This window comes from Talpa occidentalis, unplaced genomic scaffold (assembly GCF_014898055.3).
Source record: "Talpa occidentalis isolate TD23 unplaced genomic scaffold, MPIMG_talOcc4v2.1 talOcc4.6, whole genome shotgun sequence".
Lineage (NCBI taxonomy): Eukaryota > Metazoa > Chordata > Mammalia > Eulipotyphla > Talpidae > Talpa > Talpa occidentalis.
The window spans coordinates 55,058,162-55,078,152 of record NW_023604972.1 but is presented as its reverse complement, the minus strand read 5'-3'; the positions used below and the strand labels follow the sequence as shown (position 1 = coordinate 55,078,152).

General features: G+C 38.5%; 1 protein-coding gene across 1 annotated transcript in view; it reads right to left on the bottom strand.

Annotated features, from left to right (window-relative positions):
• HERC6 (HECT and RLD domain containing E3 ubiquitin protein ligase family member 6) overlaps positions 1 to 19,991 on the bottom strand; it is a 133,717-nt gene that overhangs the window by 96,343 nt on the left and 17,383 nt on the right. Inside the window, exons 9-15 of the mRNA XM_054687906.1 lie at positions 17,527 to 17,642; positions 16,882 to 16,941; positions 13,905 to 13,998; positions 9,308 to 9,497; positions 6,965 to 7,119; positions 3,021 to 3,134; positions 2,613 to 2,717 (exon numbers count right to left, since the gene is read on the bottom strand). Of these exons, the coding sequence (XP_054543881.1) occupies positions 2,613 to 2,717; positions 3,021 to 3,134; positions 6,965 to 7,119; positions 9,308 to 9,497; positions 13,905 to 13,998; positions 16,882 to 16,941; positions 17,527 to 17,642 (834 nt within the window). The remainder of the gene's footprint in view (positions 1 to 2,612; positions 2,718 to 3,020; positions 3,135 to 6,964; positions 7,120 to 9,307; positions 9,498 to 13,904; positions 13,999 to 16,881; positions 16,942 to 17,526; positions 17,643 to 19,991) is intronic.

Sequence of the window (19,991 nt, the reverse complement as noted above, 5' to 3'; positions counted from 1 at the left end):
AATTAATGAAATTCTTTGGTCTTTTAAGAGTAATTTATTTATGTCTACTAGAACTTGAATGCAGCCCAGAGATGCAGGGGGGTGAGAGGATTCACCAGAGGCAGGGAGCAGAACAGGTGGTTCTACTGGGGAGCAGAACAGGCAGTTCTACTGAAATACACTGCTGAGGGGAGCAGAGGCCGTCAGAAGAGGTCTGCTGTGCCAGGTGTGTTAGCTCCTTGGCGGGCCAGGTATGGAATTTGCACTGTAGTGGCTAGGTGATATCTTGATAGTGCTGTCTTTAACCCCTGCACCAGCAGGGAGGCCCCTGAAAGCCTTTATTGCATATATTTTTCACTTTCTCTGTTTGTGTAAATAAAACTCATGCTTTTTTTTTCCTGTCTGCAAAAGATGACCAACTATTCTGATTCTAAACAATATGGAGCAGTAAATATGAATATAAGTCTGCAAAGTCTGCCTCAAAATATGTATGAATTTCCTACAGCACTGTAAACAATTGCTTTAGAGGGGCAAAGAGGAAATCTTCCCATACCCTCCTGGGTTCTTCTACACTGCCAAATAATCAAATAAGTGTCAATCAGATTGATACCTCAGTACACACGGGAGAAACCCAGTAAGACAAAGGGCATTGCGGGGGCGGGTAGCAGTCATGCAGGGGTGACCCAGAAAGGTGAGACTGGCTGAGCCGGTGCCACCTGTGGCCAGAGGAGCCAGAGACACAGGGCTGAGAGCTCCAAGGAGCTTGAACAGAGGGCATGAGGGCGGGCAGATGGTCACACAGATGTCAGGTTTCTGCTCCTCAACCTGCCCGCTTGCTGGGTCCCCTTCTTCTCCATCAGGATGTGGGAGAGACCAGTGCATAGTGAGGGTAAGACATAGAGCTAATGTGAGTGGCCAGTGTGAAAACTGGTTGATGCTGTTGTGCCTGTGTCTACCGGTGTCGCATTGCCCTGTCCACTAATTCCTCATGCCATCAGGGATGACCTGTAGGTGTGGTCTTGGGACTGGTGTGGGTAGGTGACCTTGGGGCATTGGGAGGTGGGTCACAGCCTCCAGTAGCTTCCTTCACTGGAGAGCCACAAGGTGAGAGTGAGGAAAAACATGACAATCCCTCAAGGGCCCTTTTCATCCTCTGGATATTAAAATTGGGCAACCTTGAGAGTATTTTCTCTTCTGTACCTGCTGATTCTTACCACCCTGCTTTCCTTTATGGCTAAAAGTGAGGTAAAACTGCCAGAGACTTTGAGTCTACACAGCAAGTTATCATCATCTAAATTATGTAACTACAGGGCCTCCCCTGGTGGTGCAGGTGGTTGAGCGCAGTGCTGTGAAGCTGTATGCAGCCTCTGCAGTGCTGGTTTGATCCCGGCCGGCCGGGGAGAGTCCCACATGGCATGGTAGACCTCTCCTATCTTGCCCGCTGCTCCCCTCAGCAGTGTATTCTGTCAGTCTGCCTGTTCTGTTCCCTGCTCTGTCTCCGGTGAATCCTCTCACCCTCCCATGCATCTAGCCTGTAAGCCCGTTCTTGTATAAATAAATAAATAAATCTTAAAAAAAAAAAAAAACTATGTAACTACATAAAGGTTCAAGGAGGCCCTAAACCTAACTCCTAACTCTGATCCTGCCCTGACATGGCCTGGGGGCTCTGCTGCTTTCCTGGCTGGCCTGTAGCCGGGAACATGGCATTGGGGCACATGGGGCCTTGGTCTGGAATCTAGAAGTCCACAGTCACCTGGGACAAACCCTGGAGCAGATGCAAGGAACTGCTTCCATGTGGGCGCGACCTGCAGTGCCTTTCAGGGATTTGGGGGGCAGTGAGGTCATAAAATCCAAGCATGTGAAAAAAGAATTGCCCTAAACCAAATTCTAAGCCAACAGGCAACTGAAATTACTTGACCATGAAGGGACCTATATTCTTACCAACCAATACACTGCAGCCAAGTCCACATTCCTTTGCCCTTAACCTGCCCCTTAGTCTTTGTTCTCAACCCTGTTCCCCCAAAACCATTATAACCCACTCTCTTTCTTAAATGGGGAGACAGATTTGGGCTTTGGCCTCTGCCTCCTTCCCAGTTTACATCATAAATAAACTCTTTTTCTCTCAAATAATAGTAATAGGGGCCTTGACACACATTGGGCAGCAAGCCTTTTGTTTGGTAATGGTCACAAATGACCCTAATTGATGAGGAAAAGTTCTTTATAGCATTTAGTTAATCACGTTGGAAGGAATCATAAAAATTAGAAATATTGTGATTTTTGCAAACTTACCCAAGATAATGGATACAATTATTAAATAAAACTTCACGGGGGTCATTAAAATGGAATAATCATGTTGTCACTACCTAAACTTATTGATGGATCTCAGCATGCATGAGAGCCAGCTACCAGAAATAATGCATTGAACTATGGAGAGGTAAAGCTGGGCCTGAGATTTTCTTTCAAATACTTAAGCAAGAATAATAACTACAAAAATAACAAAAGTGATAGATGAAGAAAGTGTGACAAAATGTTGATGGCTGCTGAAACTTTTTATTTGGGATTCACTACACCATTCCCTCTATATTGCCTATGTTTGAAGCTTTATGTAATAAAAAAAAGTAAGACATACATACCTCCAGGCGAAACTTGAACTCAGCATGTAATAATTTAATTTTGGATAGCAAATTAAAGACAAATGGAAAATCACAGAAAATAACTTCAGTAAAGTTTTCAAGTTCCTGAAAATCAAACAGAAATAAGTTTTGGTAAAAGAAAAACTTTATTCCATTACTTTATCACCTTAAACTATTCCTTCTATATTTTTCGGAATTTGTAAGACTTCAGATTACAAATTGCTAAGAAAGTGAATTTGTTTTTGTGAATAAGGGATGTTTGTTTTCAATGACCATTTAATTCAGTAACCTCAGTATTGCAATGAAGAAATTTTCAAATCTTGATTTATCAAAGCGATAACTACAGAGCTACTAATGTGTCTCCATTTAAGGTATGAAAATTTTCAGAAGTATAGATGTTATTCTTACCATGTTATCTCTAATAAACAGTCTTCTTCGATCAGCAACAAAGTCCAAACAATTAGAGAGTTCATTTATGTGGAAAGTATTTTCTGATAGTGGACACTTAGCTTTGTTGTTTACCTTTGAGAGAATAGAACCTGTGAATTTCATTTTATATCAACAAATTAATACATATATGTATATGTATGACTGTTATGCAGTCAGAATAGAGCTCTAATATCCAATGCATTTGTAAATGATAAAGTAAAGTTCTATAAAACTTTCATTTTTAATCTATAATTTCTCCATAATTTTTTTAAAAAGGCTTATTTTTTATGCATACAAGAACTGGGGTATAGGCCAGAGGTGTGTGTGTGGCGGGGGGAGTGAGAGGATTCACCAGAAACAGAGTGGGGACCAGAACAGGCAGACTGACTGAAATACACTGCTGAGGGGAGCAGTGGGTAAGACAGGAGAGGTTTGCTGTGCCATGTGGGTAGCTCCCTGGCCAGGACTGAACTCATGTTGCAGTGGCTGGCGATAGCTTGAGAGCACTGTGTCTTTAACCCCTGAGCCACAAGGGAGGCCCCTTTTCATAATATTAAGTATATAAGATATTGGCAATGGAATTAATAAGCCAATTCTTAGGCCACATGTATATGGAAATTTTCTGGATCTTAAGAATAAAAGCACCATACAAATACAAGTTACTTTTAAAATAAATCTAGCATTTTCTCTATTAATTAATTAATATAAATTTAGCACATACGTTTTGTCAGGATTGGGACAAAATATAGGCAAAATTTGTTTTGGCTTAGCCAAACTTACTATCTGGTGTAGTAGTTGTTAAGCTCTTTTTCAAATCCAAAGTCATATTTTCAGCTTAACACATACAGTCTCTGGTACAACTATTAAACCCTGTCATTTTGTAGCATATAACAGTTATTAAAAAGCTCATAAACAGTGAGTATTTGATCCAATACAACTTTATGTATAAAACAAGAGACTGCCTGTGGGTATAGATTGCTGACCTTAACCCATGGTCTAGTAGATAAAAACAATTTATTAGACATATAGGGTACAGTTTCTTATTGAAGAAGGACTTTGTAGCTCAAGAAGGTTTTCCAGAGGAAGCACTTGTAGAAAACCAATGATCTAAAAAGCCACCATCACATCAAATTAATCCAAAAACATAAGGGCAGGAAGTAAGAAATGCAAGCAAATAAATTAAGGAAATAAAAATGTAGCAACACAACAGAGTATAACTGATGAAAATATTGGTTCCTTGAAAAAAAAAAACTCTAAAAAGATGATCCAGAATTTAAAAAGGCCAATAACCAATGTCACAAGTAAAAAAATTGGACAAAACTACAGATTGGGATGTATACTTTGTGTTATTTATAAAATCCATTGCAAAATATCATCTTAAGTCCTTATAAAGTTTTTTACTTCTTAAGTCTTCAAGTGTTTCATGCCAAACATTTTCCTTTTATATACTATTGTTTTGTTTTTAATTGTTGTTTGTTTCTGTTTACACACTACTTTAAAATTTTTTCTTCATGATTCTTTTTGTCTTCTTAAGACTCCAACTCACTATTTACAACAGCATCAAAACCAGTAAGATACTTAGGAATAAATTTAACAAAAGAGATTCAAGATCTTTACACTGACAACTACAAAATTTGATGAAAAATGTTGAAGACAAAAATAAATAGAAAGATGTGTCATAGAGTTAAAGGATTAATATTGTAAAAATGTTCATACTATTTGATGCCATCTATAAAGCTCAATGGAGTCGCTCTCAAAAATCCAAAAAATTAAAAGAATTTTTTTTTCACAGAAATGGAAAAAGCAATTTTAATATTTGTATGGAAATACAGAAGATCCCAGGGTCACAAAGGATACTGACAGAGATGAACACAGCTGAAAGTATATCCCACTTTCTGATTTACAACTATACTACAGAGCTATCAAAACAGTATGGTACTATCATAAACACAGACTCATAATCAAATGGCAGAGAATGAAACTCTATGAAATATGCCCTTGCATGCTTGACATCATTTGACATGGAAACTAAGACCACTCAATGAGAAAAAAAAAATCTCTTCAATAAATATAGGTTGGAAAACTGGATAATACATGCAGCAGAATAAAGTTATCCCTACATGACACCATTCAAAAAAAATAATTCCAATGGATTAAAAACTTAAACCTAAAAACAAAAAAACAGAAGAAAACACAGGGGTAAAACTCCTGAACGTAGGTCTGGACAATGTTTTTTTGAGCTTAACTGCAAAAATACAATAAAAGTGAAAATAAATAAATGGGACTAGAGTAAACAAAGAGTCGCTGAATCACAAAAGAAACAACAACATAAAAAAGCAACCTATGGAAGTGGATAAAATAAGTCATATACATAGGATACAATTTATATCCAAAATATATGAAGAACTCACACTGCTGGGCAAAAATCAATAAACAATTTGGTTAGAAAAAAGGCCTGAGGATCTGAGTAGACTTTTTTCCAAAGAAAATACAGAGATACTCAAGAGGTACATGAAAAGATAGTCTACATCACTAGTCATGAGAGAAATGCAAATCAAAACTAAAATATGGTATCACCTCATACCTGTTAAAATGATTATCATCAGAAAGATGATATAATGATTGTTAGGGAGGATGTGAAGAAAATGGAACCCTGCACACTGTTGGTGGGGATGTAAATTGGTCCAGCCACTATGAACAACAGCACAGTGGTTTCTCAAAAATTAAAAATAGAGCTACCATGTGGTGTAGCAATTTAACTTTTGGGTTTACATCCAAAGGGAATGAAATCGCTACCTCAAAGTGATATATGCAGGTCCAAGTTCCCTAAAACATTATTTACAATAGCCAGGATAGAGAAACAATTTCAGGTCCATGGGCAGGTGAATGTATGTTGAAGATATACGTATGTATACACACTCACAGTGGGGTATTATTCAGCCACAACAAAGAAGAAAATTCTGTCATTTGCCAGAACATGAATAGACCTTTGGACTCTACACTAAGTGAAATAAGTCAGACAGAGAAAGACAGATACTATATGATATCACGTTAAATGTGGAATTTTAAGAAGCCCAATTCCTAGAAACAGAGAGCAGAGTGATGGCTGTCAGTGTCTGGGAGTAGTAAAATAGGAAGATGTTGGTCAAAGGGTACAAACTTCTAGTTATGAGATGAATAAGTTATGGAGGGTAGTGAATATAGTTAACATATTTCTACATACTTGAAAGTCAGTGAGAGAAAGTAGAATTGAAAGTATTCTCACCACAATAAAGTAATGGTAATTATGTGAGGTGACATAGATGTTAGCTAAAGAAATCTGGTGGTAATTGTTTTATAATCTGTAAGTGTATCGAATGACATACTGCACACCTTAAACATTTATACACATTATATCTCAATAAAGCTGATATATAGAAATACCAATACATTTGAGCTTCAGAGAAATACTGCTTTTGTAAAAATACATTTTTCCTACTGAGATTGATATTTTACAGTAAAATTTACTTTGATTGCCATTTAACAATTTATATTCATAAATGCATCTTAATTTAGTTAATTATTTTTTAATTGAAAATAACAATTTAATTCTACTGTTTTATTTAAAATGCAACAGCTCCTTACTATTCCCCAACAATCATTTGGTATAGTAGTAGACTAACCTTAGGCTACTTCAAGATTATATTGTGTATTCTAATAAAAATGCTGATCCTTCTGATATTTAATTATTTGTAAATCAATATAATATACAACATGTAAGACATTGGTCCAGAGTGTATCTTTTCAGTAATGCAAGCAAAATTTTGAATTAATAAAGGCTGAAAAATTCTGTTGCAGAAAACAAAACTAGACTCCAATTGGCTGAGATCTAAGGGATTCTGATTTAGTGAAATGGTATGTACATTCCTTTAGATGAGCCTTACCTCATACACCTCTTTCATCACTTCCAGAAGAGCTTTAGCATTGGGGTAACCCTGCTGGGCTTCAGTTTCGTTTTGCAGTTGAGCGATGATGGCAGTTTTAAGCATCTGTACCAATGTGTTGAGACTAGAGTCTTGCAAAGATGCCCAACACTGCTCTGAGGGTAAACATCAACCGTAAGTATACACCTGCCCAAAACTCTCTGTTCCTGCTGAGTTCTTAAATACAAGAAATTGATCTTTCATTTCAGAGGCAATAACCCATAAAAATACCTTTCCTAAGGATATCATCTTAGATGTTTATTACTCACACATGTTGAAAAAAAACTTTCCCGGTTAAGTATCATTGAAATGAAAAGCTCAAATAAAGATTTCTTCATCTTTATGTTTCATTACTTGACTAATTTAATTATTTTCAAACTGAAAATTCAATATGGTAATACAAATTCTGAAATGTGCACACACACAGACACAACATGTCAAAAAGGACATTTTCAGTTTGTAAAACAAAAAAATAATACTATCCACCTTTCCAGACTGTATGAACACCTAATATATACAGATGTATTTTTAAAATTAGCTCACTAACAGTATTTTGCTACTACTGAGGTTACAAGTTAGAATTTGGTACATTTAAGTGATAATCCTTGAAAATAAAACTATCAAATATTAAAATATATTTGCAAACTAATGTAATTAAAATAGTATGATGCAGATGCATGAAAGATAGATCAATTTAATAGAAATTCCATAAATGAACCCAAATATACAAGTATATATTATATATAATATATACATAAGTATAGATATGTATATATTAATATATACATAAGTATATATTAAAGGTGGCACTGCATATTACTGGGGAATGAAATAGATGATCATTCAATAAATATATGGGTACAATTGGACACTGATCCAGAAAAAAATTAAGCTTCATCAAGATTAACTCCATATATGTCAAGATTTAAACATAAAATGAAAGAGTGAACATATTCTAATAAGAACATGGGAAAAAGTTTTTAAATTTCAGAGTGAGGTAAACTATTCCATGTATGACCTAAATTCACAAACCATGAAAGAAAATGTTAATACAGTGTATGCATAAAATAGTTATGATGGGGGAAAAAATCACAAGGTAAAAAAAAGTTAATAACCCAGAGAAAAAATTGCTACTTATATTAATGATAAAGGATTAATTGTCTTTGTAACTTAAATGCTCCTAGGTGAAAAAGAAAGATATTAACAACAATTGGAAAAATGGGTAGAAATGACCTGATAGTTCTTAGAATGCATTCCACAAATGCAACTAAGGTATATGAGTATCAGAGCAATCTCATTCACCATGAGGAAATTCAAATTAAGAGGTTTTTTTTTTTTTTTACCAGAAGGCCACAGTGTAATAACACTGTTGTACATTGCCCAAGTCTAAGGGCACACTTTACTTTGAACTAAATTGAGTGGTAACCACTTAAAGTTGACAACATGGTGATCATGGTTTCTATGGAAGGTCATTTGGCAAAATCACTCAAACTTAAAAATGTACAAATGATTTCACCCAGTAATTATTGTCTTCTGGTGTTTGCCTGCTTTGTAAATTTATATATGTATAAAGAAATACATGTTAGCACTGCAATAATAGCAGAAGTTTAAAGGAGCTATTCATAGTATATTCTAGCACTAGAATATCATTCAGCCATTAAATAGAAGACGCAATTCAGAAGATGCTGTAACAGAACCATCTCCATGATATACTGCTAAATGGGAAAAATCAAGTTGCCAAAGAATAAAATTCTGTTAAAAAATAAAAATTCTGTTTTTTTAAAATATATACAATATCTTTCAAAAGTTACACAAGAAACTACATTCTGTAACTTCTTTCTGAGAGGGGAGTTGGATGATTTCTATTTCACTGTATATATTCTCTTTTACCTTTTAATATTGGTCTTTAACATTAGCTTAAAATTATAAAAGTAAGATCCATAGCATTAAATAAATTAAAAAAGTACACAAAGTAACATTGTTTTTTTATCACCCATGGTCAAAATGTCTAACATTTTAAAATAACATGAACAGAAAGTTTTAAATTCTAGATTTATCTTGCCTGGATGCTCTCTAGTTCTCAACCTGCTGCCAAAGCTACATCCCAGACTGAGAATTACATGTGCTTTGTAAGGCAATGGGAATAACTATAAAAGTGTTGGTTAATCTTTTCAACAATTCACATACCACATACTCAAACATTTGTGTGTTTTGAAATCTACTCAGAGTTTGTAACAACTTCTACTTTAGACAATAACTCAATTGAGAACACAGATAATGAGACATAAAAGTAATCAAACTTACTTAGGACTAGCAAAGATTGGCTACTCATTTTACAAACAGCCTTTGCAAATGGAACTACCAGCCTCTTCCAGTTACTAGAATCATGCAGCACAGGACATTCTGGGAGCAGAAGGAAAACTGATAATGCTTCTTGGTGTGGAGAACGACATGGAAGATCTGTCTGCAGAGCTTTCTGGAGACATGTAGTTATCTGCAGTTGAAATAGGACCAGGGAAAGACCCAGGAAATGTTAGCTCCAGAACACAGTGACAAACAAGTGGGATTAGGGGTACATTCTAGCACATTTCATTTGGAATAATCTTTTAGTTTCCCTGAAACTTACTCAAACTGCATGACTTCTATTTCCCATCCTCTCTACATTGGGCTGCATGAAGGGAATAAAAGAATCACATGTGCGCCGACATGCTGATGAATTGTGGATGTTGCTTAACTAGAAATTGACAGATCAGGGATCTACACCCAGATATCTCTGACCCAAAATCCACCATGGCAGAGAAAATGCCACCTGTCCCCCTCAGCTATCCAGGTTTCTTTTTCTCCTGAGACTTCGGAAGACTACCTGGCCTCCCAAGCTATGGGGTGGGGCCATATGACTTCGGGCTAAAGGAACGTGACAAAGCTGATGCATGATACGTCCAGGAATGGCTGATAAAACTTCCCATGACCTGCCATGTTCTCTTTTATCCTCGTTGCCAACCAAACACACAAAAAATCTGCTGGAGGATCTTATGACCCCAGGGCTCAGAACTCCAGAAAGGAGCCATAGCTACCCCCCACGGAAGCGTTGCAGAGGTGGGATGGGGAACTGAACATGCCACCCCAAATGCCACTCTTACATGAGGCTTACTTTGCTTTCTCATAGTTTGCTGTCCCTGGAAGCTCAAAATTCCTTTTCTTTGTCTTGGCACTTCTCCACAAAATAACTCTTCTTTGCCAAGTCCGTGTTCTCTAAGTTACTCATGACTGAGTGCAAGTGTATGAAGGGTGCACATGTTAATCCTCAGTTTCTTTTTCTCCTATTAAATTGTCTCTTCTCAATCTGATTTGCAGGGCACAGTCAATGAGACTAATAGGTAAAGGAAAAATAATTTTTTCTTCTTCTACTGGGGTCTCCTATCTCCATCCCTCATTAGACTATGGTATGGGAAAGAAATCTATTTCTGCAAGATCTGGAAGTGGTTATAACAGCTGGCATTATTTATTCTGTCTGAAATATCTGAGATACTCCTAACTGAGGTGTCTGATCCACATAAGAGTAGGATGATATATGCAACAGCCAAATTGGAAAATGGTTGCTATTTTGTTCATGTTTTCATAATTTGTTTCTTCATATCTCCAGAAGAACATGATTTCTGTGGAAAGCTAGTAGATATATTAGGGGGCAATAGTATCACAAAGTCAAATACATTTGAGAAAAAGAGGATCAAAAAACTGGATTTCTTTTGGTGGATGACATCATAGAATCTTTCATTACTAATGTACATCATGACTCAATGTTGCCAAAGTTGTTTCACTAAGAGCCTTTTCTCATGGATCATTCTATGAAACTAAAGTCCCTTGAAATGTGCACTGCCATATCAGCTAAATAAAATTATTTTGAAAATACACCTGAAAGCATTTATTCCCTCTTTAAAATATAAGTGTAATATCTACTGTATATTAAGGAACCCTCTTTCTCTTTCCTTTCCAACTATAGGAACTCACTCAGGCCCACCAAAATGATATAAAGATGACTTCAAGCTGAAGACATCTGAGATACAGATGATGGATAAAGAAGCCTCAGAGCTTCCCTTATCTGACTAGATGCAGAACCCCCAAGAGTGAAGCAGCCATAACTTCTTTTGCAGGCAGGTGGGCTTCACTGCCAGGAAGATTTGGATGAGAATTTGCATAAATGAACATAATCACAAGGTGTAACTCTTCCATCTCCTTAAGAGTTAATCAGTCTAACCTAGAAGTCCCAATTGTTTTCCCAAAGAAGTTCTTTCTCCTCCTTCCTTTTTCCCTATTAAATTGTTATAAAACAACAACAACAACCAAAAAACTCTTATCCCTGACTTTTCAAAGCACCTTTTCATCTGAATGCTCCCATAAGCATTTAATTTGTAATAGTGTGGTCCTCAGGAAAAAGGGAGGTGCCAGGTTCCCAGCCCCACCCAAAGGAGGGTGGAGCTGAGCAGGGAGGAGTAGAAGATGGAGACTGAGGAAGGAAGAAGGAAGGATGGACAGCCAGAAAGAATGCAAGAAGAAGCACATGGAGCAGAGAGATATGTGAAGAAGCTGCACTTGCTTCTTGGTTTTTGACTGGTTGAAACAGATGTGGGTGAGGATCCATGGAGAGGTTCAAAATGGCAGCTTTTATCTTGATTTTGATGTTGCTCTTTTTCTTCTAGACTTGTCTGGCTGTTTCTGCCACTTTCTGATGAGTCCCCACCAGGAGGTGCCCTAGACTTTGGGAGGCTTTTGGGCTCAGTGGTCCCAGCTTTGGGCCAACCCTGATTGGCTGAGCATTTACCCATGAGGGGATGGGGAACTTCAGGTGCTTGATTTGAAAACTATTTTCTTTGTCTTTTCTGTACTGTCCACTAATGGTATTCCATTCCATTAATGGTCTCACTTACTAGAGTATGTTTTGTCTTGATGCGGCAGATGGCAGATTGGGCAGGTTTGGGGGTCCTGGGGTGCCCCTCACCATGCCCTGTAACAGAATAAAAATTTATTGACCTTTGTCTATGATCTATTTTCCAGTCTCCTGCCTATTAGTAAATCAGTGAAAGTAAATTTGTACATGGATAAATAAATTGGAATGGGGAAAGTTTTATTCCCAATACAACCCAGAATCACAAAATACTAAACTGCAATAGAACTTAAAAACAACTTAGCGAAGTGGAAAATGACCAGGGGACTTGAAGGCCAGGCTCTGTTACACGAAAGAACCACATACTGCCTTTATATAAACCCTTGCCCTGCCAACCCTGATACCTGTTCAGTTGAGTTCTCCTGTACCAAACTGTACCATTTCCACATGCTTTTCTGTCCAAGCTCTATAAAAAAACTCATAACTACTGTTACTCGGGTTCAGTCCTTTGGGAATTACCCACTGAGTTCCTAAATCAAGCACCCGAAGTTACCCATCCCTCATGGCTAAAAGTCCACCCGAACAGGATTGGCCCAGAGCAAGGCCTGAAAGCCTGCCATGAGTTTAAAGACCCTTCTGGCAGAGACCCAGGGAAAAGGGTCAGAAACAGCCAGACAAGTCTGGGAAGAAAAGAGCAAAATCAGGGCCTCCCTGGTGGCGCAGGCAGTTGAGCACTGTGCTGTGAAGCTGTCTGAAGCCTCTGCAGTGCCGGTTCGATCCCTGCTGGCTTTGGAGCAACCCATATGGTGAGCAGACCTCTCTTGTCCTGCTGCTGCTCCCCTCAGCAGTGTAATTCATCAATCTGCCTGTTCTGTTCCCTGCTCTGTCTCTGGTGAATCCTCTCACCTTCCCACACATCTGGCCTGTACCCCAGCTCTTGTATAAATAAAATAAATCTTTAAAAAAATAAAAATAAAAATAAAAGCTGCCATTGTCACCCCCCATGGGTCTCTCACCCACAGCTGTTCACCCAGTCCAGGACCAAAAGGCAAGCACAGCTTGCCTTCACATGTCTCTCTGCTCCATGTGCCTCCTGCAGGTCTCCTTCTTGCTCTCCATCCTGCTTCATTCCTTCTCCAGTCTCTTCTCCAGCTTCTCCTTCCTGCTCAGCTCCACCCTCCTTTGGGTGGAGCAGGGAACCAGGAACCTCCTCTTCACCTGGAGATCACCCTGTTACATACTGAAGAGGAAAGAATAGAAAATCTAAAGGAGGCATCACGAAACTAAAACCTGACTCACCCAAGGAGGTGGGGGTAGAGGGGATTAACAAGACCATAAACCCAGCTATAGAAATCAAGATCCTTAGGCCCTAGTGCCTTATCACAGGGCCTAAGACCCAAGTAGGTATCAGACTCCTATGGGGAATGTCTGGAGCACAGATCTGAAGGTAAAGATATGGAGATTGGGCCCATAGTGGAATCTCTGGTCTCTTTCTGATTCTGCAGAGCTGTCCAAAATCAGCAACAATCTCACCACTCACAAACATGAGCCCCTCCCTACCAAAGGAAAAGGATAAACCTAACACTTCCCCCACAAAGGGGCAGCCCATCGGCCCACCTGTGTCTATGCAAGTGTCCTTTATTCTTCTGTCCCCTTTCCCAACGAACCTGTTCTTTAAATATAACTAACGTCTCTGTCTCATGGAGAAACTCACCTGGGAAACTTGCCCCATGCTGCTGAAAGGGGAGCTCTGGTGAAACCTTTCCCAGAATGAACCCAAGGACCCCGCACTCCAAACTCATCAATTCCAAACAAAACAGCCTCACTACCTTTAAGTGCTCAAGAATAAAATAAATGCCATCACTTAATACAGCCTCTGGATGTAAACCTCACAATGAAAACTAACTACCCTATCTCAGTTTCCTCTCAGCTACCAACAGAATTCAACTGCAATTATATTGGTTCCTGTAAACAAATTATATTGCTCTATTTTTTTTTTTAGTAAATATTGCCTATTACCAGGGAAGAAATCCATGTCTTTTTTGTTAACTTCTCAAAGGTATCTCTTGCCATTTCCAAGTCCACATCAATGGAAAGTGATTCTCCAGATCCTCTTTGGATACAAGAAATGCAAAAATTACATGAACAAATGTGGAGGAATATATCTGAAAATATATCATTATTTATTACTTTATTACATATCAGATGCAAACGTTCTTGAAGTTTGCCTCCTTTCAACATAATTTATTGGCATAAAAATTTTACACGCTCTTCTAAAAGAAGGTAGGTAATGAAATAAAAGAACGTTGTTAACAGCCTATTATCTCTAGGTAAGTTTAGGCAGCTATAATAGTAAAATTTTATATGCTGAGATTTGAATCCATTTTCCCTCATCACCTGCGCTGAGAATGAAACTACCTACCCACCCCTTGCCTTCCCGGGGACATTTGCATTACTTTGGATATCCACTGTTTTACTAGCATTACTTTCCTTTTCCAAGAAGTCAGGAAAGTGGTTTATTGTTCATTATAGGGACTTCTGAAAAAACCCTTTAACTTTTTAAAAAACATTTATTTTTACAAGAAGTGGGGTACAGGCCAGAGGTGTGGAGAGTGACAAATTCACCAGAGACAGAGCGGGGAGCAGACGAGGTAGATGGACTAAAAACACTGCTGAGGGGACCAGAGGGCAAGACAGAAGAGGTCTGCCACACCATGTGGGTATCCCCATGCTGGGAAGCAAAACTGTGCTGCAGAGGCTGCGTACACTTCACTGCACTGCGCTCAACCCACTGCGCCACCAGGGAGGCCCAATCCTTTAACTTTTTAATAGAAGCATCAACAGACATTCTATGCCCTAAGGTCATCTGAATCTTCGGCCAAGAATCCTGCTTTGCTATTTCCCTCCTCCTGGATGGTTGCATTTTCCCTCCCATCCTAATCAAGCCCTCAGCCTCCCCATCCCACATTAAAGGCTTGGCATTTCCCTCAGAAACATGACCAAGATCCCTCTAGGTCTGATGCTCCTCTGGGTTGTGTTGGTGATATATGAGAAGCCTATATATAATCTACTTACCAGTTTGCTGGATTAATGGATCAATTGTAATATTAGGTCTAAAACACTTAAGCAGGCACCGAAACAAAGTACTGCAAAATTCTCCTTACATTTATTTTCCTTTATAGACTTTGCCATTTTAAGTCCAAATCTTGAGGTTCAACTCTCATGGGAGGGAGGCACGGACACTATATTTTTGAAAGATCAGCCTTAGTATAGAAAAGTTTTGTCTACAGGCAATAAGGATTACACTGAAGCTATAGAAGAGAAAAACCAGGACACTTTGTATAATAGTCCTTCCCTTCCAGGCTGAAGCATATCTAGAAGAGGAAGGAAAATAGTTGAGAAAGCAGGAAGAGGACACAAGTGTCATGCTTTCACTCTGCCTTTGACCTTTGGCCAAACACACAGCCTTGTGAGCAGCCAGAGGGAAGCCATGCCATTGAACTTTGCTAGGCTTCTCCAGTTCCTAGGGGAGGATGTTGAAACTACAGTTCTCCAGTACCACAGAAGGGTGACTGAGACTACAGCCAGGTTAAGAATCAAAGGAGGGCCTCCCCGGTGGCACAGTGGGTTGAGCACAGGGCAGCGAAGCTGTCAGCAGCCTGTGCTACACAGGATCGATTCCAGACCAGCCAGGGAGGTACCCACATGGTGCAGCAGACCTCTCCTGTCTCGCCCGCTGCTCCCCTCAGCAGTGCTTTTGGTCTGTCTGCGTGTTCTGTTCCCTGCCCTGTCTCTGGTGAATCCTCTCACCCTCCCATGCCTCTGGCCTGTACTCCAGCTCTTGTATAAATAAATAAATGTGCTACTTGGATTCTGTGGGAGCAAGGAATACCTGCAAGTGGGAGTTAACTTACAGCCACCTAGTGGTCAGGAATGGTATGATATATAGAAAACGACCAAACCAGTGAGCCATCTTGAAGACAAATTAACAAGGAAGTAGCGGGGACCTGATATGGCTGATGTCCACCTGAATGAATTACACCAGCTAGGGACAGATCAGCAGAGACCCAGCCCATGGAGGAAGCAGAGGAATACTTAAGAGCCCCTTTATGCTGGTATTTCTCCTTCTCCTCCCTTATGAACTGTTAAATTAATTAAACAAGGAGGTAATTACACTGAGATCATTCTAATGCAGTGGTACCTGCCTAAACAAGCCCAAGTCTAAGTCTGTAATGCCTCTAAGTTAATCGAAAACTAAGACAACCAGTCATAAACAGCCAACTAGCTTCAAGCAATAGTCAATCAAAAGCTTTACTTACTTTGCTTCTGTATCTTCTTTATGGAAGTCTTTCCCCCAGATTCCGTAGGGGAGTTTCCCCAAACCACTCCAGGTTTGGCTCTGTCCATTGCAATGATGTTTGCTCAGATAAACTATTAAATTTTTTAGTATGCCTAAGTTATCACCTTATACTTACCAACACAGTATTGGGTACCATAGCGGGAGGGGGTGAAATGGAAGATCAAATGTTGAGCATTTCACAAAAGAGTTGTTTAAGGTACTGAATCAGACCAAATGTCAAATGAAATATGAGAGAAATTAGACTTTCCTCTATAGAGATGAAACTAGTGAAGGATAAAAGGATTTGATTTCCTATTGGTTCCACTACAATAAACTGCAAAATGCAACCTTGGCCTCTCACTATTAACACAATGTTAGAATGAACTGATCACTGAAAGCTGAAAAACCACCAGTCCTCCCTGTCTGATAATAGAGGTGGGCAGGGCAGAAAAGTAAACAATGTAAATTAGGAATTACAATTTACCATGAATGGTCTAGTAGAAAATTACAAAATGGAAGAATTCTGTAACAACTAATGCAGTTACATGTTGTACTTTTTTTCCAAGTGAACAATTCACAATTAAAAAGACTGAGTCAAAACATTTCATTTTAAATATTCCCCAGTTTAAAAGAATGTAAACCTTCTGTGAACATTACCTTTTCTTTAAAAAACTTGCAGTCAGACAAGCAGGAGATGAAAATATTGTTCTAATTTCACTGTGAAGGTAATATCAAGAATTGAGTCACAACATACTATATAACATGCATCCTTTTGTCTAGTGTCTGAATTCAAGTATCCAACCCAAGTATAGCAGATTAGGGGGAATCATTATTAGTGAAAATAGCTACTCTCCTAAGTTTCCCAAATTCTGGGTATGTTTTGTATGTTACTGCTAAGTCTCACTCAAACCCTGCTAGGTGACTTGATCGAGACATGTAGGTTGAAATGAAATGCATCCTTCTGAAAACATGAACTCATAGAGTCCCAGAAAATAGGCTGAAAATATTAAAACTGTCTTCCTTACTGAAGACTTTGCAAGACAGAAAGCATCTCTGACTCCTTCATCTCCCTCGCCTGTCAAGGTGCCTGGAATGTTGTATCTCTTCAATCTACCTCTGTGAAATGAACGATGACTGAATAAATACAACAAAGACTTCTTCACACTAAGAGGTGGTAGAAGAGCATCACGGTTAAAAGGCAAGCGCCTTCATAACAAAACCAAACCCTCTTTCTTATATCAAGGTTAAAAAAGACCAAGACTTCAGAAACAAATTGAAGTGGTTTATATCAGACAGAGTCACCTCTCAGCTTCTTTTTCTTCAGCTATGTTTCTCACTGCTATCCATTTCTCTGTCAGAGACTGGTTAATTCGGCTTATTTCAGCCAGGGTTTTCTTGGAAACATCTGTGGAACATTCCTTCAAAAGACAAAAAGAGTGATCCGGAAAACACACACACACACACACACACACACACATTCATACGTGAGCGCCGGGCAATAACCCAGTAAAGCTAATGGCAGAGGCAGAATACAAGCCCCTCTCGCTCAGATAGTGACTTTTGTCAGGAGGAACTTTGGTAACAGACTGGACCAGCTATCCAATTCCCAGACTGACCACTTGTTCAGAATCTTACTTTTATCACTTAAAAAATGGAATAACAGAGAAAAATTAAAAACAAGGACTTAAACAGGTAATGATATGCAAACATTCATTACAGCATTGTTCACAATAGCCAAGAAGACAGAAACAACCCAAGTATCCACCAATAGCATCAACAGATGACTGTGGAAGTATTTGTGGAATACAGTGGCATGTTATTCAGTGACAAAAGGAAGGAAATTCTGATAGATACTGCAACATGAATGAACTTTAAAAACACTACGCTAAGTAAAATAAGCCAGATAAAAGATGACAGATATTATATGGATTCTACTCCATAAAATATATAGAATAGGCAAATTCATAAATAGAAAGTATAAGATATTGGATGGGCTGGGGTATTTATTTAATGGCTATAGAATTTTGTTTGGGGTCATAAAATTTGGGGAAAGGATAGTGGTGATACTTATACAACTTTTGAATATAACTAATAGCACTAAATTGTACACTTAAAATAGCAAATTTTGTAATTAATATGCATTTTTTCCCAACTGTAATAAAAAATAGGCAAACAATACCTAGATTTTTGGGCCCCTGTTAACAGTAAACGTTACTAGTTATAAAAAGTCTATGGGATTATGGTAGGTAGTGTTCAATAAACATTTGTTCTTTTTTTCCCTGTCAGTCATCCACACACTTTTACTTTATATCAATAGTTCTTAAACTTGACCATGCATTAGAATCATCCAGCACTATCATTAAAGCAGACATTGCTGGACCCATCCCTATATTTTTGGAATCAACTGGTCAAGGGTAGAGCTCAAGAATTTGTATCTAATAAATTCCTGGGACATGCTAGTTCTACTGGTTCAGGGACCCCTGAGAACCATGATTCTATACAATTGTGATAACTCTGTTTTAATTAGGTGAGGAGGCTAGAAAGAGACTGCACGTTCCTGCGCAAAATCCACAAACTACAGGTCCCAGTATGCCTTGCATCTCCTACTCTTTTTCCTCTAATGGAACTTGGAAGGGGAGGGGGGCTCTCCAGAGGTAATATAAGGAATTTTTAGACTTGGATTTGAGGAAGCTCATGCATATCTTAGTTGTATACAAATAACAGAAGAGAGAGCAGATAGGATCCAATTTGTTGTCAAAATAACTAATTATTGTTGTTTAAAACCAGCACAATACTTCAAACCAAATAGCTCAGTCAGAGATGTCAAATCACTGTGTGGAAGAAAAAAATCTGTCTTTAATATAGTCCTCTAAAGATTTCCGTGCTCTGCTACATATTATATCCCTCTGTCTCCACTGAACTTGTGATGAGTCAGGAAATTCTGGATCATTTTCATTTAATACTTAAATAACTACGTCTTTAAGATGCATAACCATGATTCCTAAGGTCTCCTTCTATGATCAGTCCTTGATGTGCCCTGCAGTTCCATCATTAGGAAGCTTATTTTCCCTCTACATCCCAGGAAACTTAGGACAATGGGGTGATTCCTATTCACACGTACACTCCATTTCTTCTACTTTCTTCTTCAAAATCCCAGCTCCTTGAAGTCCACAACAGACTCTGTCACCTCTCCCTTCTATAACATCTCCCAATGTGTCAGCCATTTCCATTCATTGAAAACTTTAGTACCTCTGAAGGTCTTCCTTGGCACCACCAGGCCTATTATTCTTCCTCTCATTCTTGGCAACTTCAAAATTGATGAACACGATATATCTCCCACCTTGATCTCTCAAGTCTTGATCTCCTTCCACTCTTTGCCACTGCTGCACCCAACCTCCCACACCCTAGATCAGAGTTTCTAAACTGAAACTATTGACATTTTGAGTCAGATCATTTTGTGCGGCAGGTAGTCTTGCATTGCAGAATGCTTAGCATTCTGTACTTCATCATCATCAAAAATTGTTCTACACCTTCTTAATTTCTATTGGAAACTCTCTTCTCTCTGATCATTATACACCATAATTTTGATAACTTTAGATTATAACCCAAGGCCAGCATTCTTTGCTGCTTTGGGAGCTCCAATTTTTTGTATTTTTTGCAAGCTCCTGTGTATTTTTTGCAAGAAGATGATGAATTTGGGGGAGGAGCCTGGGGTGAATGTTATAATGTTATGGCCTGAATGTTTATGTTCCCTCAAGTTGAAATGT